This window comes from Panthera pardus, unplaced genomic scaffold (genome assembly GCF_024362965.1).
Source record: "Panthera pardus isolate Hobbes unplaced genomic scaffold, ASM2436296v1 HiC_scaffold_25, whole genome shotgun sequence".
Taxonomy (NCBI): Eukaryota; Metazoa; Chordata; class Mammalia; order Carnivora; family Felidae; genus Panthera; species Panthera pardus.
Window position 1 is genome coordinate 21800329 of NW_026526821.1, and position 20756 is coordinate 21821084.

At 47.0% G+C, this 20756-nt stretch overlaps 1 protein-coding gene across 2 annotated transcripts in view; it reads right to left on the reverse strand.

The window, feature by feature from the left end:
* CTNNBL1 (catenin beta like 1) overlaps window positions 1-20756 on the reverse strand; it is a 160494-nt gene that overhangs the window by 15755 nt on the left and 123983 nt on the right. For both annotated transcript variants that reach the window (XM_053890266.1, XM_053890265.1), the window contains exons 12-13: window positions 13065-13162; window positions 10984-11064 (exon numbers count right to left, since the gene is read on the reverse strand). In XM_053890266.1, the coding sequence (XP_053746241.1) occupies window positions 10984-11064; window positions 13065-13162 (179 nt within the window). The remainder of the gene's footprint in view (window positions 1-10983; window positions 11065-13064; window positions 13163-20756) is intronic.

Genomic DNA, 20756 nt, shown 5'->3' on the forward strand with positions numbered 1-20756 from the left:
CGATGATTATGTATCATTCTGATGGAAACGAAGAAAGTGTGGCTACAGTTCTTTTAGGAACATCTTCTTAAGTTTTGGTCGGTCTTCAGAAGCAGGATCATAGATCACCTTAATTATCAACGGATTACTGCATTTCTGGCTCCTTTTCTGGGATTCCAAAACACAAGATAAAAAAACTGATGCGGAGATAAGGACGTAGAACTAACCTCTGAACGACTCTCAGGGTGTCTGAGACTCTAAAACGGCTGCCCGTGGGACACAGCTCGTGACCGTTTGGCTAGGATTCAGTCTCCGAAGTAATGTGAAAGTAATATAAACATTCGAGGAATGAAAAAAACCATCATCACGAGCTTCTCTCCACCCTATTATTTCCCTCACAGAAGGTTCTGGAAGAACTGAAGGAGTCTGATTTAGAACACTCTGATGGGTATGTACTCGTGGCCACACAAGTAGCACACTTGCTTCACTGCCTGGCGGTAGGGAGGGAATGACTTATGCCCAAATGACCAGTAAGACATGCTTCAAAGCCAAGCAGATAAAGAAGAGGGTGAAGCTAGCTGGCCCCTGCAGAGATTAAACCTGCAGCTCCGAGTCCTTAGCACATGGGTGCTAAACTTAGTACATGGGTACAACAGGCCACAAATACCTCATTCTAAAAAAAGATACCCAACCTCTCTTGCCTTCTTTCCCTTTTAAGAGACACTCTGACATTGTAAGAAGCATTTAACTAGACAGTGGGACTTCTCTGAATTGTGATGTATAAATTCTACAAACACGTTCCTCGGCCAAAGCAGGACAGAGCACTGTACAAAAAAGATAGGATCCCACTAACACTAACTTACCAGCGTCCTTACACAAGTCATCTAACTTTTCGTGTCTCAGTACCTTTGCCTGGAAACAAGAAGCCTGCACTGGATCAGGGAGGGAAACAGGTTTTCTTCAGAGTGTCCCCTCTAGCTCACTGCAATGGCTCTCAAGTACTACATGGAAAAGGGCTGTGAGGCCAACTGGAGCTTGTGGGGCAAGAGCACTGAGATCAGTTATCTATGTCTGTGCTGACTGCTGGACGGGGAGAGGCAGCGGGCCTTCTTCTGGCTGCCCTCATCTGGTGCTCTAGAAGGTTCCTTTTAGCTTAGATAACGTGTGGCAAATCTAGCAGTGAGCCACCTCCACAACCAGATGTGATGGATTTCTGCTTGTATCTGGGTATATATACGGACAGACTGAAGCTACTGACCAACGTGCTCCCAGACAGAAGAGCCACGGTCAGAAACGCCTCAAGCAGGAGACATGAACTGCCACCTTGACGGACACAATGGTCGGCACTGACGATTAGCTGATCCTCTCACAATAAATTAAACTTCCCTGCAACAAAGAGACAAGCCCCGGATCTGCTGTTCCATTAGATAGGCCATCCTAAAACAATCTGGACACGTAAATCGAGTGCTCTTCAAATGGCAATATGACTAATAGGGATTAAAGAGAAATCCCCAAAACCCACTAACTTCCTTCAGTAAACATATCTTACTTTAAAAATTTTCAGGGGCACCTGGGTGGCTCAATCAGTGAAGCATCCGACTCTTGATTTTGGCCCAGGTCATTCATGGTTTGATCTATGAGTTCGAGTCCCGCGTTGGGTTCCCCACCTACATTGTGGAGCCTGTTTAGGATTCTCTCTCTCCCTCTCTCCCTCTCTCTCTCTCTCTCTCTCTCTCCCCCTCTTTCTCTGTCCCTCCCCTGCGTGCACTGTCTCTGTCTCAAAAAAAATTTGTCAGAGTGCAAATCTATCGGTACTTTAAACTGTATCTGAAATGAGGCAGGAGAGTTAAAATTTAAAGGAAGTCTTTCACAAATTCATTCATTCAACTCTCACCTCTGAGGAGAGAGAAGGTGACTGTCTTCTTTGTGAAGCAATGACAACTCAACATCCACATAAGCGCTTTTTACCTTTGAAAGCAGGGTATCTTCATTAACCTCACTTGCTGTTTGTGCCCTGTGTTGGGCACACACATTTCAAATATCATTTTCAGATTTCACAGATGGAAAAATGGAGACAGATGTCAAATGACTGTCACTGAGTTTCGGTTAAAGACTCTGGTGGAAGGTGATTTCCTCATCCAAGACCTTTTTCTATTTGTCTCATCCCTCTGGTGATGGAGACGGGAGGCAACAAACGGGTAACGACAATAGCAATATTTCCAGAGGCCTCACTGTGTGCGAGGCACCAGGCTAAGCACTCAATGGATTTCTTATCTTTTCCTCACAAGCAAGCACCCCAGGAGGCAGGAACTTTGACTATGTCCACCCTTCAGACGGGAAACAGAGGCTTAAGGAAGTGATATATCTCCTGAGGCCACAAAGCTCATGGCTGAGTAGGAGTTGGAGACAGGATAAAACCCACGGAAGTTTGGCTCCGAGCCTGTGATTACTTTCATAGCTCAAAGAAGGAAAAAGTCTTTGTTTTATAGACCTTTTCCAGTATCAGCATACGAACAAATAGATAGGATTTTTTTTTTCTTTCTAGGGACTAATGCAAACCAGCAGCATTAAATATTAGGTCATCTGGTTTCCTGGGCCGTCTTTTCCTTGTAAATTGAAGAAATTTTTTTTAAAAAGAGGACAGGGGCAGGGGGGCGGGAAGAATTTATAGTTGGCCGGCAAATTCCACATGCAGTTTGGGGGAGTTGGGGGGAAAAAAAAGACACTCTGAAAGGTTTTGTGTGGTTCATTCCATGAGAGAGGGCTAGAATAAAAACTTAGATGGTAATTCAGTGAATGGCGCATTAAGTAGAACAGATTGCAATTCGCAGCAGCATAAGCCTGTTTGGGGGCTGCTAAAATAAACAGATTCGTCTCCAAAGATACACAAGGAGGTGGTACGTGTGGTGTCAAGGTGTCGTTTCTGCAGGCCTGAGCGTTGTCCCTCCCCTCCCCCAGCCACATCCTCACTTTAAATGGTAATCTGTCGTCAGGAGCACTACCAAATCACCACCTTTCCGCGCGCCTCTCTCTCTCTCAGCAGGCAAGTCGCAAGCCTCCAAATGAGCATGTGGATGCCATTTCTAATCTGCCCCTGACAGGCAGCGAGCTGCCCCTCACTGATGGAAGGAGACAGTCATAAAAGAAGCTGCTACGAAGCCAATAAGAATCCCTCTTGCCTTAATAAGAGGGGGCGTGACTCAGAGCCCCGACGGGTCACAGTTACTGTCTGTAGTCGTGGGCAAGAACTGCCCCACCATTTAGAAAAGTCCCATTTCTTTTTTTCTTAAAAAGCAAGGGGGAGAGTTTAAGCCATGGGAGAGACAGGTAAGTGGAGATGTGTGGTGGGGGGAGGGGGGTTGTGCACAAACAGTGGCAAATAAAACCCCCTTCTAAGAGCTTCTAAAATAGGGCAGGCTGTTAGAGGAGGAACCTAGACACTGCCAGTCATTTTTAGCCAGGGAAACCGAGGCTGGAGAATTAATAGAAGGGATTTTTTTTTTTTTTTTTTGAGAACACATAACTAACTGACACCAGCTCTGACAAGAATCCAAGGATCTCAGGCGAGAGCTTTGCCCACACAGGAGAAACAGACTACGTGTTAGGCCAGCCCAGCATATAAGCATAGGACTGGTTTCTACAAACAATCTCGTTAATCTTCAAAATGACCCTCTGGTAAAAGTGCCATGAAACTTAAAACATGCATAGGGCAAGTCATTTCCCAAAAAACAGAGTTCATGTGTGGCTAAGCTGAGATTTAACCTTGGGCCATATGACCTCAGGATTCATGTTCCTTCCACATTACCATGATGCCTCCATGACTGGTGTGCCTTCAATTTCTAAATTTACTGAAAAAGCAAAACAAAACAAAAAATACTCATGATCGCTCATTTGAATTTTGACAACATTTAAGCCAGCCTTGAGAGAACCGGAGAGCTTCCCTGATAGCAGATACAAGAACACAAGGCCAGAGAAGAACAATCCTGTTGGGGGTGCTGAGAATGTAAGATGGGTCCCTGCTTGTGAAGACTTAACTTTAGAGGGAGACAGTGACAAGTATACAGGCCAAAAAACACTTACAATAACAGCTACCACTTACGGCGTACTTCCTCGTGCCAGAAACTATTCTAAGTGATTTATACGTATTAGTTTATTTCATCTTCCCTGCAACCCTTCAAGATACGTATGATCATTCCCCTCCTTTTCCTGATGAGGAAACTGAAGCAGAGGCCAGATGTGGGTCTGTGTGGTGCAGGCTGGAGCGCACAGGGGGCCCCGAGGGCCCTGGGGGCCCCGGTGGGGCCAGGAGGGCAGGGGAGGCTTTCTGCAGGAACCGGCTCAGCAACTCTGAGCAGCATGCTTGGCACACAGGACACATTTAACATGCATTTACGGACTGACTTTTCTGCCAAAGCTCTTAAGGATACGGAGGAATAAGCCAGTTGCAGGGAAGGGGTGTGAGGAAGATGGCATGGAGAGGAATTCTGGGCAAACAGCAGAAGGCTGGAGGAAGCAAAGGTCACGCAGGCGCAAGCGGTACAGAACGGCGTTTGCACATCCCAAGGGGAAGGGCGGTGAGGGCTGCAGCTGGGGTGGCAGGCAGGGCCCGGGAGGAGTTTAGAGCACAGCCTGCAGGTAATGCAGAGCCAGCGTGTCCTGGGTCTGGGTGGAGGGGTGCCGTAACGTGCTGTAATTTTAGGAAAATCTCTGGTTACTGTGCAGGGAATGAATCGGAGAGGACGGACCTCTGCAGGGAGACTGGTCGGTGAGGAGGCTGCGGCACTAACACAGGAGGAAAAGATGCTGGCTGTCCGAGTGTGAGTAGCAGTGGTGAGGACAGGGGAGCACGAAGAGCCTGGACAGAGGGTGGAGGTAAAACTATACCGATGGATGCGCAGTGGGAGGAGGAGGAGAGAAAGGAGGAAGAGGATGATGCCCAGGTTTTGACCTGGTTAAACTGGTGAGTGGCCCTGGCACGGCGGGGGGCGGGGGGGAGGATGATACACAGTTAGGGCCACAGACTGGGCTCTGGACTCACTGAGCCACAAAACCTACAGGTGATGTCCTGTGAGAGTGGCTGTGAGAGTCTGCAGACACTTGGGGAGTCACCAGTGCATGGCTCTGATCTTACCAGGCCCGCATCAAGCCTGGTCCGCAAAGTCGGACACTCAACTGACTGAACCACCCAGGATGATGGGGCTAATTATAGAGAGTGAGGATGGCAGGGGGGAGCCCACAAACGCACTGAAACCGGGGGTCAGGGAAAATGAGAAAAGCCAGAGTGCGCAAGCCCACACCGCGAGGCCAGTGGCAGGGGCACAGGACCAGAACTGAGCCCCTCTGACTTCCCTTCCGGGGGTAGGGAGAAAGGATGACTGATTGGGAAGGGGGCAGGCAGGGGGCCACAGAGGATGAGCAGGCATATGGCTAAGTCTGTGGGTGTCTAAGGGACGGGAAAAAGCACCAGGACACAGCCTCCCCCACCATCACGGGCTTCTACCGTCGGCTGTGTTCTGGCAAATTCATGGACCGAACATTCAAGGAGAAAGTTTTGGGAACTGGTTTAAACAACAGCCGAGAGGAACTCTTAGCAAGATTCTCCTTTTTTAAGGATGTCCCGGAAGCTTCCAGCACAGTTAGCATAAGAACCAACGGCGGTCTCCTACTTATCCTGTCTATATCCTTACCCAGTGCTCTAGGACCACATACCCCACGCATGCATTCCTGTGCTCTACCCACTTCTGTACAAAACCTTAAAGGAGTTTCAAATGCTAAAGAAATAGCCCAAGTCTGTTTCAGACATCAAGTCCTGTGGATACTGTTTCATTACAAGGAGTCCATCTTTCTCTTTCCAGGATAAAGCCTAGAATGATTTAACTGTGGCAAAATTAGCATGCAATTTGTAAGTCATTACAGTGCAAAGTATGTGGTGAGAACACTTTACTGAATAAACCTGCTGAGTATAATTTTCCCAGGAACTAAAAAAGGGAAACCTCTCTCCAAGGCTCTCCTCCCTCTTTTAAAATCCCTGCCAGTACCTATATAATTATGTCTCACTTCTGACAGTCAGGAGCCAGGCGTCTCTGTACATTTAACCAACAGAAGCCAGAAGGAACCAACGAGAAGTCAAGACAACTTTCCAACACCAGGGATCTCGGTATTTTCTGGGCTTTGTGTTGTTGGGGGAGCCAGGTGAAATCTGCTGAGACAAGCATCCTGAATATTTACAGATCATGGAGAACTGCTGCTCACCAGAAGAGTCTAAGAACTGCATGCCCTTTAAAAGTTCAGGTCAAATCTTGTAACCAGGAGCCCCGAGGGCAAGTCCAGATACACTGTGGCCCTGGAATCAAACAGTCGCAGAACAAAACATGGAAGCAGCGTGTCACTGTGCCCGACGTGGAAGTCTTTGACAGTCACAAATCACTGCAGGAATGCGATTCGAACCGAATTTGTGTAGAATTACCAGGTTGTCCTGTAGACTCTTAAGTAGGAGGATTTTACCTTGTTGAACTCTGCCACAGTAGGCCACAGAATCTACACGGATGTCCTCAGATAAGTTTGATGATGGGACCAATTATAACCGTTTATGTATTTTTGAGAGAGAGACAGAGAGAGAGAGAGAGAGAGAGAGAGAGAGAGAGAGAGAGAGAAAGCAAGCGAGCATCCAAATAGGGGAGGGGCAGCGAGAGAGGGGGACAGATCATCTCAAATGGGCTCTGTGCTGGCACCAGAAAGCCTGACATGAGGCTCGAACTCACGAACCGTGAGATCATAACTTGAGCCAAAGTCAGACACTCAACTGACTGAACCACCCAGGATGATGGGGCTAATTATAGAGCAAAGAAAAATTAGGGTTAAAAATGAGAGTCAAGAAAAAGAAAATGAGAGTTACGGAATAATGTAGAAAAAACCTAGGACCCTCAATTTTCCTTCATACCCAAGGACAAATGTTAATTGCATCTCAGGAGCAACGGTCCTTCATTTACTGCATGTCGGTCACTATGTAAGTCCTGAGAATATGCTGAACGAGAGAGACTACAACACCAGAGACACAGTAAACAAATAACTTATGACAGGCTGTGAAGAGGCACCGGGGATGGGGGTGCTGCTTACATACGGTGATCACTGAAAACCTGTCTGAGGAGGTAACATTCAGGCTGAGACCTGAAGGTGGAGGGAAGCACCACACGAGAAGAGCCAGGACGGAGGGGAGAAGCAAATGCAAAGGCTGTGGGGCAGGAAGGAGTGCACAGTGGCAGGAGAGGACCTAACAAAATGGGGAGCACCCCGATCATGCAAAATCTCGCTGCGCTAGGAGAGTCGGAAAATGTGAGTGCACGTAGGGGCGATGGGGATGCAAACAGGCCTTAAAGAGACAACGGAAGATTGTCTGGCCACCGGCTGTGTGCCAAACCCTGTGAATCAGCTTTCAGCTTTCGCCAGATCCCTCCTTTTGTAATTCCCCTAAGTACACAGGTTGGGACACACACCTTGAAAAGAAAACAGCACCAAGGAAGAAAATAAGGCAGGGAACTTAAGCTGTTTGTCCAGTCAGAAACAAGAAAGAAGTCGGGCTCTAAAGCCCATGCTCCCCCTTCTCATCCTGGGCTCCTGTGGTTTAACTTACCACTCACCCCCCACTGGCTTCCCGCTGCCCCTCCTGCTCCTGTTCCTCTTTAGTTGGATATGCCTGACACGTCTCCCATCTTTTCAAGTGCGGCTCAAGTCTTGCCTCATGCGCGGAACAGCTGAGGGTGCCCCTAGGCGCAGCAGCCGACTACTCCCCGCTCCCCGGGGGCCTCCGGCCCTCGCCAGCAGCGCCGCCCCTGGGGCCCCTTCTTCCACCGGCATCTCTGACTCTCACCCCTGCCGGCGGCTAGCCCAGTGCTTCGCACAGAGCAGGCGTCTGAGAAGTATTTGCCCAACAACTGGATTCTCTCCAGTGAATCTGGGTCAATTGCAAACCACGGCCATTTGCACTGTGCCCAAGGAAGTCTGAAGTTTGCAGTGAAGAAGGGGGCTCTGAGACACTAAAAATGTCAATACCTGACCCCCAGTATCTGGGTCAATACCTGACCCTGTTATCTAAGGGCTTTTTTGTTGCAGACTTGGCGAAGTGCGTGAGATATTTATTCATTACTGATCTAACGGTCAATGTCATCAAATGCCTGAGAAATAAGCATTCAATTCGAGTCAACAAATATTTGCTGAGTTCCCAACGGGTGTAGGACATCCAAGTTTAATGGAGACGGGGTGGGGTGAGGCAGCAAATTGCTCATGACTTAAGAGAGAAGACTGCTTGCGGGAGAGGTGAAAAGGAGGTCGTTTTGTTCCGAGTCACCGTCCACCTGCGAGGCGGCTGCATCTGCCAGGATGGAGCTGGAGTGCTGGCAGAGAGCGCTGCTCACGCATGCATCCTTCGCCCCCCACCCTGCCCTGTCTCTCTGCGCAGCGCCGAGGCTGCTGGGCACTAATGGCCTTGGAATGTTTGCCAGTGCCCAGCAAAACGGCCTTGGCATCAAGGAGACAGAGGTCTGTCAGGGAATGGCAGGGGCCCCGGTGCCCGTGGCACACAGAAGCTCGGTGAATGCCGGGGCAGAGTGGCTGCAGCAATTACTCTCCGTCGGTGCTAATCAATTTCACACCCTCTTCGATGCTGATAACAGATAATCTGGTGGGAAGCAGGCCAAGTTTCCCACCGGCCGCGCGCAAGCTGCCCCCCCTCGCGCCCAGCAGCTTACTCGGTCTCCAACAGCAAAACGTCTACTCCAGCTTCCCCTCAAATGACGTAGATGACGGTGACAACTTTGGTCTGGCAGGGGGACTCCTTCCGGGACAGATGGCAAGGGGGATGCCCTCAGGAAAAGGACTGCCCGACTAGCTTAAAAGTTGACAAGAACTGCAAAGGAAGCTAGGAGCACCAAGCAGGGGCCACGGTTCCTCCAAATTCAGCAAGGTGCTTTATATACTTTATGCTTACTGTTATAACAACCCCAAGAGGGAAGTGTTATTTCCATTTTACAGATGAGAAAACCAAAGTTTAGAGAGGTCAGCTCATCTGTCCGAGGTCTCAGAGCCAGGACGTGGCAGAGCTGGGATTCAAACCTGGGGTCCTGCGACTCCCCACTCACCAACCTTTTCTCCGAGGCCGCTGCTCCTCTGTATTCGGGACAGTTCGGTCACTGATCTGCCTCTCACTCTGCTTGTCCTCCACCCCGCTGCTAAAAGCTGGCAGGGTCCCTAGAGGATGTTCACTTGAACCTGAGGCACTACTTTAAGCAGAGGAGGACCTGAGAGGTCACCTCTGCTGCTACATTTCAGTTAGGGAACAGGCTACACGAAGCATGGTTTGACGAGCCACGGCCAGGCAGGGACTGAGAGGCGGTGCTTGCCTAAAATTCCAGGTCTCTAGACTCCCAGGTGCTCTCTCTCTCCCTGAAAACTTCCTCTAGCAGATAACACGGGTCTTCAGCCAGAGCTGGAGTTCTAACTGTCTCATGGCTGTGTCCCTCCAAAAGTCCAGGGAAATTTCAGTTTGTTTCTAATTATCATTCAGATGAAGAAAAAGAAGACATCACTCTGGCACTTAAATAGTCACTAAGCGGCCATCCTCACAAGTTACCGGAAAGGGAAGAAAAGACGGAAAAGGAAACCTCAATCAAAGGACAAAATAAAGGCAGTGGGAGGGTGGAACGAAGCAACTGCGTGCATAACATGCTGGCATCTGAAGTCCAGCCTCAGAATTCAGTCCCGGCCTTTTACCTTGCAGTAGTATCAGCGTATAAACGAAGAATGTCCCAGGCAGTCAATTCAATCAATCAACAAACATCTGAGGACTTACTAGGTTTAGGCAAATCACAAGAATGATAACCACAGCTATCTGTCCACTGGCATTCATAAATGGAGGTGCATATTTTGTAAAAAGGGAGGGGTAGATACGAGGGGTGAAGAGAAACAGGACAGACAACAGGGTCACCGTCTCCCCTCCAAGCTCTCGCTCTGGCCTGAGGCCTAGCTTGAGGGCAAATGCTAGTGTAAGTCCCTGTGCACACGGCCCGCCCCGCAGCCGGACTGTCCCAACACGATGGGACCAGGTGCTGAAACTGACTCTCCCACCAGTGAGGGTCAAAAGCCTCAAGTGCGCTTTAAGGCAAGAAGAATGAAAAGAGAATGGAGTGATACGGCAAATCAAGATCACAAGGAAAGTGAAGTCTATTACAGACTTTGAAAAAAGCAAGGAAAGGATCCTTTTGCAATGTGACCAAAGACTGAGGAATGTCTCGCAGGGGTGAGAATACAGATCGACATTAAACAACAGACAAGAGTCTCTGCCCCAGTGAAGGAGACAGATGAGAAAGGCAGAGGCCAGAGACGGCAGAGAACAAAACGGAATCAGGTGGAAAGTACGGAAGGCCGGACACCAGCACAGCAAACACAGTCCCTCAAGACAAAAACCTAACAAATTTCATTTTCAGCAGCTGCCAGCGGAAGAAATTAGGGTCGGTCCGCTGGAACCTGCTACGCAGGCTCCGCTGCGGTGCCTCTGAGTCTCCCTTCTCCAGGTCTCCAGTTTTTCATCTGGATTCAGTGACCTCAGACTTTCTTTCCAGTTCTTATCCCCTGAGATCACCCTTCCCTCGGGTGCTCCCCTTATGACTACAGCAGCCAGCAGGAGTGTGAACTAAGACAGACTCTGCCAGCTCGGCCAACGTGGTACCAAGTCACAGCCCTGCACTTTGCTCGTGTCAGGGGTACTCGTGCTATCGCCCAGACCCCCAGGTCAGACAGGGATCCTTCCTCCGAAAGCACTTCCACTCCTATTAGAAGAGCGGTCATAACCACTGGCAGACGGTCATCCGCTCCATGCTAACACCAGGCCAGGTGGCACGGGGGGTAGGTGGCACCTGTGCCCTTGCCTGTCCTGCGGGGAGAGAGAAGGTACAAAGAGACCCGAACGGCATGCAAGTCAACAGCCGGCAGAAGACAGGCAGGGATACGTACATGTTTCTCCCCTTCAATCTTCTTGTCGGCCACCTGCATTGCGTCCAGGTATTTAAAATGCAGCTCCATCAGTCTGTCAACCTGAAAGAGAGATGTTTCAGACATGAGTGAGAAGGAAAAAGCACACCAAGGCAAGAGAACAGTGGAGCCCCTCCCAACAGGAGGCCCCTCTACCGCCTGCTTCCGACGTCGGCTACGAGCTCTGCGTAGGAAACCAGCAGGAATGGACGGAAGGGCCGGGGCAGAGCGAGCAGACCCCTGGGGCGGATGCAGTCTGAATGCAGGCCTAGTCCCACAAGGAGGCTGCGTTTCCAGGTTGGCCAGGGCTCCCACGAATTCAAGTTGTTAAATATAAATAAATAAATAAGAATTCCAGTCCCTTCTTGCAAAGAGAAGGAGCTTGAAGTTGCATACTTGATATTCACTTAGAACTTTACAGAAATTTTTTTCCAACTGAAACCTTTCATGTTCGGATTCTACCCCAGAGCTGATCTTTTTTTAAAAAGGTCTGCGTAAAATCTCTTTAGTTGCTTTCGAGTCAGAAGAGAGTACAAGAAAAAAAACTCTTTCAGCAACTTAAAAAAAGGCCCTGACTTTTGCTCAGCGATAACTTAAAAATCAGTTTTCAACTTAGCAAAAGTCACGCTTCAAACATGGCCTGAGGAACACTCAGTGGGTTTGAAAAAGTTTCATTTTTGCCTAAGACTTCCAAAAGACTGAACAAACACTGTGAAACCAGCCTAGACTTCTAACCTCTCTCTTTACTAGGCTGGCACAGCCACGGCTCTTGGCAACCCTGGTATTTACTCAAGAGCTTACAGTGGTTAACAGCAGATGGTGCTTCAACACGGCATCAGAGTCCAGGAGGACTGTGCCCAAACCCTCTCTGGATAACACTGACACCCCCAAGATCTTGTATATTTCAGTTTACCGAATATTTTCGTGTCCATTATTTCCTTACACCTTACAAAAACCTGAGAATGTGGGCAGGAGAGACAGACAGTGACCCTAATTTTAAAGATGAAGAAACTGAGGCACAGATGTTAAATGTCACCAGGGTGACATGACTGCTAAGGTGTTCTATGCCTGACTTCACGATGGCCTCTTCCCCATGCTATGCTGCCAGTGAGGCTGGAAAAACTGGTCAGAGAGACAGTCATAAACCTCTCTCCGAAGTACAACAAACTTTCAGCCTTACCTGGCGGTGGGAAGGACGAGATTATTGCATGTAATAAAAGGGACTTTCGTCCTTAATGTTATGCATCTAGAATGATCTAACTTGTGACTAGTGAGTGGTGGGATCATCGTAGAGAGTGATTGTGGGCAAATGACATGACTCTAAGCATCAGCTTCTTCTTCTGCAGATGTGAACAATACCTACACAAGGGGTAAACCACACGGTGTTGTGAGAATATACAAAGAACGTAAGGGACCTGCTGAGTGACCCAATCCACAGGAATCATTAAATAGATGGTGGGCCCTATCACTGTTAAAAATCTTTTTTTGGTATGGCACACTAGGTAACAACATAATATCTATCTAATCTCATTTACGTGATCATTCCCATGTTCCACAGTCCCTCTAAGGACAGGCTCAACCCTTTCTTTATGTCCACAACGGAGCCTTCATTTCCATCACCACCACCTAGTAAGGACTCATTTAAACTTCCTCTCATTGACTCTTCCTCAAGATGGGAATTAATGTGTCCATCCTACAGATAGGGAAAATGAGGCTCAGAGTGGCACACATCTTGAAAAGAGCAAAACCAGGTTCAAATCCAGATGTCGGAATCCAGAGGCTATGTTCTTAATCTCTTTGCCATGCTGTGCAACCCTTAACCCAAATCCTATTACAACCCACTCTGCCTGGGTCTAAAAATCTTCCTAAGGTGCTGGTTGCTGCCACCCTAAGGTGTTACTGTGCCCAGACGGATGTATCTGGAGATGACAGGCAGAGTCACCAGAACAACCTCTAAGACCCAAAGCAATGCTGGAGAAGGTATTTTAGGGCAGGAGCTCAGCTCAGCACTCCTTTTGCCCTGACGGCCCTGGGCCCCTCCTTACCGTGTAGCAGGCACCCACCTTCTCACTGTCATTTTCAGTGAATTTATTCAGAAGCCGGGTTCGCTGCTGTCCTCTCAGGTTCCGCAGGAGGGAAGCCAGGATCGAACAGACATGCTCTGGGTTGGGAAGGAGAAAAGAGAACATGCTGTGATCAGAGCAGTAATTATTACCTCTCTCCAAGCCTGCCCTGGTTCTATTGGAGGAGGAGTAAGTAGGCCTCCCTGACTGCCGCTATTGATTAATAAGACAAGAACCTAAACTGTGTCATTGCAAACCTGAACTGATCTTCACATACTGCACAAGAAACATATTCAAAAGGGATGATATCCTCAAGGACAACTTGAGCAAGTGAATCAAAACTAAGTTAGAATTTCTAGTCTGCCTGGAATTGATTTTTATTGTCCACAACAGAACCTTAAACTAATCTCCCATTTGCAGAAATAACCTGTGAACAGAGTATGAATATCAGCTTTGAGATGAGTATATAAAGAACAAGTAAAGAACAAGTAAAATGTATTCTATCATATTCTCAAATTACCTTATACTTTTCCCAAGTAAACATCCCAGAATTAAGCAAGAAATATGATAGGGTCCCAGGGTTGCCACTTCTGGTGCAACTAAAACTCCCTACTTCAGGTTCGAAAGCAGCTGGACAGTAAATACTTCAAAATGGTGACAATGCTTTTTGAGTTCACATAACCCACAGGCTTCTATTATGAGCTACTATTTTTCTACCTTGGGAAGAAGAGGGTAATTGAAGGGTATATTATAGGCTTTAGCTGTGAAGAGATTCTTTTCTTTAAAAAGAATTTTTTAAAATCAAGAATAATGACCTTGAAAAGGAGGCAGCAGAAGTCTAGTCGTGGAGAAATGGCAGAGTGAAGTTTATTCTGAAATAATGCCCACCGTGTGGGCAACAAATATTCTATTTGGAGAGGGACTAAGAACATCTTCACAGGTCAGACTTCTCTTGAATTCTCAGAAAGTCACTTGACTATTCATTAAAGCCACAGGTCGGCAATTACCATAGCACAGACTGAGTCTGTTTTTTCCTCACGTATGTCAGAAGTGTTCCTGCCTCTTCATGCCCTTGATTTCTCTCTTCTTAAAACATTTATTTATTTAAAAAGAGAGAAAGAGAGAGAGAGCGCACGCACACGCCCAAGCGCATGCAGGGGAGGGGCAGAGAGAGAGGCAGAGAAACAATCCCAAGCAGGCTCCGTGCTGTCAGCACAGAGCAATGTGGGCTCGATCTCATGAACCTTGAGAAATCAAGAGTTGGACGCTTAACTGAGCTACCCAGGCGCCCCTATGTCTCCAATCTCTTAATGCTGGAGTAGGTTGGCATTCTATCTTCCACCTACCTTCACTTCCCTGGGAAGCCCCATGCTAGTCCCGCGGCTTTTAAAACCACTTACAACGCAGGTCTACGGGCCAGTCTTGTTCTCTGAACACAGACTCACGTGTCTGCCTTTCTACCTGCTTTCTGCACGTGGTTGTCAACAGCTCCTTTAAACCGAGTATGTCCCAAATCAAACTCCCGATCTGCCTCCTCAGATCTGTTCCCCGCGGTCTTTTCCACCTAGTTAATGGCAACCAGGTTCTCCAGTTCCTCAAGCCAAAAACAGTGGAGATGTCCCTTATTCTCTCTCTCTTTTCTCACAGGTCCCATAGGAAAGAAACCTTGTCAGCTTTCTCTTCACATCATACCTAGAATCCCACCTCTTCTTTCTGCTGCCTCCACTGTGGCTGCTTTCGTCCAAATCACCCTCATCCCTGGCTAGAATACTCAACAGCCTACTTGTGGGGGTCTCTCTGCTTCCACTCTTGCCCGCCCCCCCCCCCCCCCCCCCGCTCCGCCCTGGCCTAATCTCCATAGAGCAGTCAGAATGATCCTTTAGGTTAAAACCCAAAGTCAGATCCCCTCATTCCTCTGTATAAAACCCTCCGATGGCCCCCAACTCACTCAGACTAAACACTGCTTCTAATGTCAGGCACGCTCCTACTCTGGAGCTCCTGTGCCTGCTGTCTCCTCTACCCGAAATGCTCTTCACCAGATTATCCGCACGGCTCAGTCTTCACACCCAGTTTAATTCAGCTGTGATCTTCTCAGTGAGGCTTCTCCTTGACTCCCCTACTCAAAAAACACTTGTTGGCACAGCTAGTTAACTGGCGAAACAGGCAGGACTCAAACTTCAGCTTACTCATTCAGTCATTCACTGACCACTTGCTGGTCTTTGTGCCTGGCAAACACTTGGTGCTCAGGGCCCCCAAACAATCAACACATTATCCCTAACCTTGAGGAGCTCCTTGTCTAGTGGGGAAAACAAAACAATAATTACAGTACAGTGTGACAAGTTCCATCGCTGAGGTAGGCACAGGGGACTCGGGGAGCACAGATAAGGGATATCTGACCTAAAAGGATTACCAGTGGAGGTAACTAACAACTGAAAATCTTTAAAAAGCCCAAAACAACAGCCATGGCTGACGACCAGGTAGAGAAGAGGAGAGAGCACTGCAGGCAGAAGGAACAATATATGCAAAGGCCAGTGTGCATGGACTGTCATATCCACATGGAAGAGGGGAGGCCAGTTAGGTGGCAGAGGTTGGATCATGAAGAAAAGTGGCAAGAATCTACTCACGAATTTTAAGCTGGGGAGGACAAGACTAAATTGGGAGTTTTGACCAACCCTCAGCAGCTAGTCCTTTTAGAGATGAAGATTAGGAAAATGTTTCTCTTTCCTGATGAATTTTTTGTGCTTATCAGGGTTCCCTCTTTGCCTTGGCTACTGGGAAGCTCAAAGATGAATTTATGCTCAACTATAGGAAACAATTTCTTTTACTGCCTTATTAGTGATTCCCTCCATGCTCCACCAATGGATTTTAAAACAAAAGTAATGGACGCACATGGTAAAAACCAGACTATACACAAAGGTATAAAATGTATTCAACAAATATTTAATGAACACCTAATATCTGTCTTTTCACAAACTCCTCTCACTACCCTTTTCCTCTTCCCAAGGGGAAGAAAACCTACAGGTAGGTATCTTGTGTACGTTTTCAGAGAAGAGGAAAAAAAAATATTATACCTTTCTATATCAGCACATATTTAGTTTTTTCTAATGGCCATCTAGAATTCCACTGACATTATTTATCATAATTTAGTGCCTCACCCAATCATTAATACTTTAGGTGGTTTCCAGTTTTCGGTTGTTTGTTTGTTTTTGCTATTAGAAACAATGAAGCAATAAACATCCACGTGCACATATTCTGGCAAGTATACTTTTATTTCTGGTAAGGAATACACTTTTGCACGTGTGCAAATTCCTAAGAGTGGAATTGGGGGAGTCAAAAGCTATTTGCATGTGTCAAAAGACACTGACAAATTATTTGCCAAAAAGGTTGTACCGATTCTATGTCCACTCTCAGTGTACGTACACACACACACACACACACACACACACACACACACACACACGGAGAATGGAAGCAGAATTACATATATATTATAAAAGAGTACCTGTTTTCCCATATCCTCGCTCAGATTGGATACTGTCCAACTTAAAAATTATGACAACATGGAAGGTGAAAAATGGGATCTTTTTTGATTAGCATGTTTTTGTTCTTGTTACGAACAAGGTTGAGCACCTTTTCTGATATTTACTGACCACCTGTATTGCTTTATGGGTGAACTGCCTGGCCTTATCCTTTGCCAATTTGATTCCTACAAGCTGTCTGTAAATGAAGAGCATTATCCTTTTGTCATGTATGTTGCAAATATTTCCCCCAGTCTGAATTTGTGTTTTGACAAATTCTTATTCAAACCTAAGGTTTAGTACCACCAGACCGTCCGCTGTAAGTGGCTTCAAACACCTACTGGCAAGAAGTAGGGTACAATAATAATTGCCACCTATTGTCTATCTATGACAGTAGGCTTATTTGAGTCTATACACAATTTTCTCATTGAATCATCACTACTAAGCTGTGAGAAAGGTACTATTCTCATCTTGTAAATGTAGAATCCAAGGCTCAGAGAGGTTAGTTAACTGACTTAAGGTACATGTCCTTCAGTCAGTGGTGGGAACTTAGGTTTCAACCTAAGATGCCTGACTGTAAACAGTAAGCTTCCCTCCTATGTTGTTATATGCTTCCCACATATAAAAGGTAAACATCAAAGCTTTTATAGATGAAAGATAAAACAGACCAGAAACTAAACCATGCAAAGCCTGACAATATACTTCATGTGGCACTCATTGTGTCCAAAAGATTGGCACTATGTAAATGTGGATTTAAAAAAAACTCTACAGTTTTAATGAGAGGAAAACGAAGCAATAGGCCATATGGAGTAAGACATGAATAACAACCCCTCTTTCCTCTCTTTTACTGAATTACTCTTTCCAGAAGCGGTTTCTACCAGATTCCAAATAAAGAAGAGACTTTGGGTTTTCGGCAGCTCTGCAAATACTGAACCAGAACTTCTCAATTTTCCCTCTGACTCTTGCTGATTGAATGGACGGGGAAGAGCTACAAGAGACCATTCTCTGTATACCTGAGCGAGGCGGGGGGTGGGGTGCTGGCGGAACGGTGAGGTATCAGAGCTGTAATTTTCAAAGAGGAAAATGTAATACACAGAATAAGCTTTTTGGCACTAGGTCATATTAGCATGCATTCCTATAGCTCATCCCAGCCTGGAGCAGGAGAGATCTTGATCAACTGCAGGAGTATATACTAAGAACAAATGGCATTTACCTATTTGTTTGGGATACTAAGTAAAGAACAGGTTGTCAATTTCAGGAGACCTGAAGCTGCTTATGTACCTTCCATCTCTCCGGGCGCTGTGGCTGGCTGGTGCCTGCCAGACAGGAAAACACTTCAGCCACCCCAAGTTTTACACTTTCTTTCTCTTCCTCTCTCTCTCTCTCTCTCTCTCTCACACACACACACGCGCACACACACACACACACACACACACACACACACACACACAGTTTCATTAGCCCCTAATAAATGTAGCTTCCCTAGGAACAGATTTCAGCCCAAGGTGGTGTCAATTTTTCATGCACCAAGAAGATGGGGAGAGCTGCTGGCACAGAGAGCAGGGGAGATAACAGGTTTATCTGCTGGCCAGCACCGCTCAGCTGCTCTGTCATTTCGACAGGATAAAATGGAGGCGAAGGATGGCTATGGAGCTGTCAACGCAGATGGGGTGGATGTGGGGACTCCCACTGTAGAAAACAACCTCTAAGGCAGGGCCCAGGGAGAACAGAACACACACACACACATATTAAAGGGATCCACAAGGCTCCCGAGGGGAGAGGCCAAGCATATCTACATTTTGAAGTCACTAAGTAGGGAGGTTGGGGTCTTAGTGGAGTATTAGAGAGCTGGTACTGAAATTGTGCCAGTGTGAGCCCCTGCCTGCCAGTGCCCTGCTCAACAGTCAGACAACTGCCAGCCTCAGACCCTAATTAGTGAAACTGCCTAGAGGGGTGGTCCTGGGCCCTCTTCCTTAGTTCAAATCTCTTTAAGGGACTTTCAAGGGTGATTAGACACAATGGGTTAGACCCCTCAGTACCTGCAAGGGGACTAAAAGTTTGATTCTCTAGGGTCAGTTAGGATTCTGTAATTTTCAGAGCCAGAAGAAGAATCAGAAATCTTTGTTTCAACTCCACTGGAATTTCAAGTATAGAAGCAATAACCCTGATATGGGATGTGATTTGCTTCGGATCAAAAGTACCTTTGTGGGCCACTCGAATCTAGATGTGCAGTTTATCTTCTTTTAAAATCATGACAGAAACTTTTAAGAATCTGATGAACCCTATGTATGCCATCCTTTGCAAAATATCTACACAAATGTAACATCTCCATGGAATTTCAGCGTGTTCCCATCTCTCAAGGATGGCTCCTTGGCTAAGAACCCATGACCTAGTATATCCAGATCAGAGGTCTTTCCAGAACGGCACAAACCACACCGTGGCAGTCACTCCAACTAGCCTCCCACAGTGTTCACTGTTTTTGTAAAGAATGGGATGGGTAACATTTCCCATCCTCATTCTTAAAAAAGGGTGGTCCAAATCCCAAGAGGTTAAAACAACACCTCTCTCTGTGAGGAGAGCTATTTACCCACAGACAGGCCCATTAACAACCAGGCCAACCAGTGGTCCACCGCTGAGAAAGACACATGGGTACAGCAAGAAGTCCAACTCCTGGACCCTGTTCCAGAAAGGCCAACAAGTAAATTAACTAATTAACCTTATGCGGGGCTTTTAGGATCAGACAGACTTGGATTTGAATCCTGATGCTGGCACTCACTAGCTGGTTAAATTAAACCATGGGCACACTGTTTAATCACTAAGTCTCAGCTTTCCTGTTTGTAAAGTGGGGTTATCCCCTCCATCTGTTAAATCCATTATGCCAAGCGAGCTAGGTACATAATAGGCACCCAACAGACATCCACTTGAGAGTTGCTGTCTTGAAGAAGAATCTCAGAGGAGATTCTCACCCATGCACTTGTCATAGATCGCCACCTAGCCCCTTCCATACCACATCCTGATCACATGCCTACCACCGAACATGTTTCAGTCTGCCTGCACCATCCTCATTGGCCTGTGCTGAGAAAAACAGAGACTTAGGTGGCCTGACGTTCTTAGCTGGTAGGGTTATCTCCTATAACTCAAGATTTGTTCTGACCCTACAATGGAGTAAGGCCAACCTCACTCAGACTCTTTAATCCTACAATAGACGAAAATAAAGTTCTTATGTGCGACTACCCATAAAGCCAAATAATAGAAGTTCTGGGAGACTTGCAGACAGCCCTAAGGTGGGCAGTGGCTATTTACTAGCAAGCTGAAGGACACGGCGTCCATAAGCAGAGAGGGTCCTACTTTTTAATAAAAATAAATGTAGTCGGCCTGGGTAATCATTCACCTTTTGCTCTTGCTGCAGAACTGAAAACACAGCACGTGGTCTGTAGAGGAAATGAAGAACACCCTCTCTTTTAGGAGTTTTGTAACCACAGGACAATTAATAACAGGGCACGAAGTGGTGCCCACACCAGTGATTCCTTTTCTCAGACTTCTGAGTACCTACTACTATGTGCCAGGCAACGTACGAAGTGCTGGCACTACAGAGGTCAAAAGACGCTCCATTCCAGAGGAGCTCACTGCCCTGCGAGCAAGGCTAAGAAACAGACAGCTACAATCGAGTACACAGTTAACTGGCACGTGTGGAACATGCGTAGCACTACGTGAAGCGCCCTAATTTAGTTGGGGATGGAGTAGGAAAGAGGAGGAAATGTAAGGAAGGGTTGGCTGTACAGATCGAGACAAGAGGAAAACACTGTTCTCAGGGACCCCTGGGAGTGACACAGGGCTGTAGTGTTATGCTGGCAAGTGAATGGTCGTGAGCTCATAGCTCCAAGTTTTCTGTGATAAAGTTGGTAGACAGACAGTGGCTAGGATTTGGGATTCTATGGGCACATTTAGTTCTTACGATGCAGATCTAGACTGTGTTCCTGAAGTCAAGGGTAAATGGACTGTGCTCCATTAACAGGTCTCTCAAGGTGGGGCACGGGGGAAGAAGGTGACAAGGAACATAGCAATAATCCCGAAACGACTTCCTTATCCTTCTGTGCCAAGAGATTTCAGAGGTGTCCTACTTGCATCTCTTGAAGTTTGGGTTCCGTGCGTCACGGGAAGATTACATTCACCG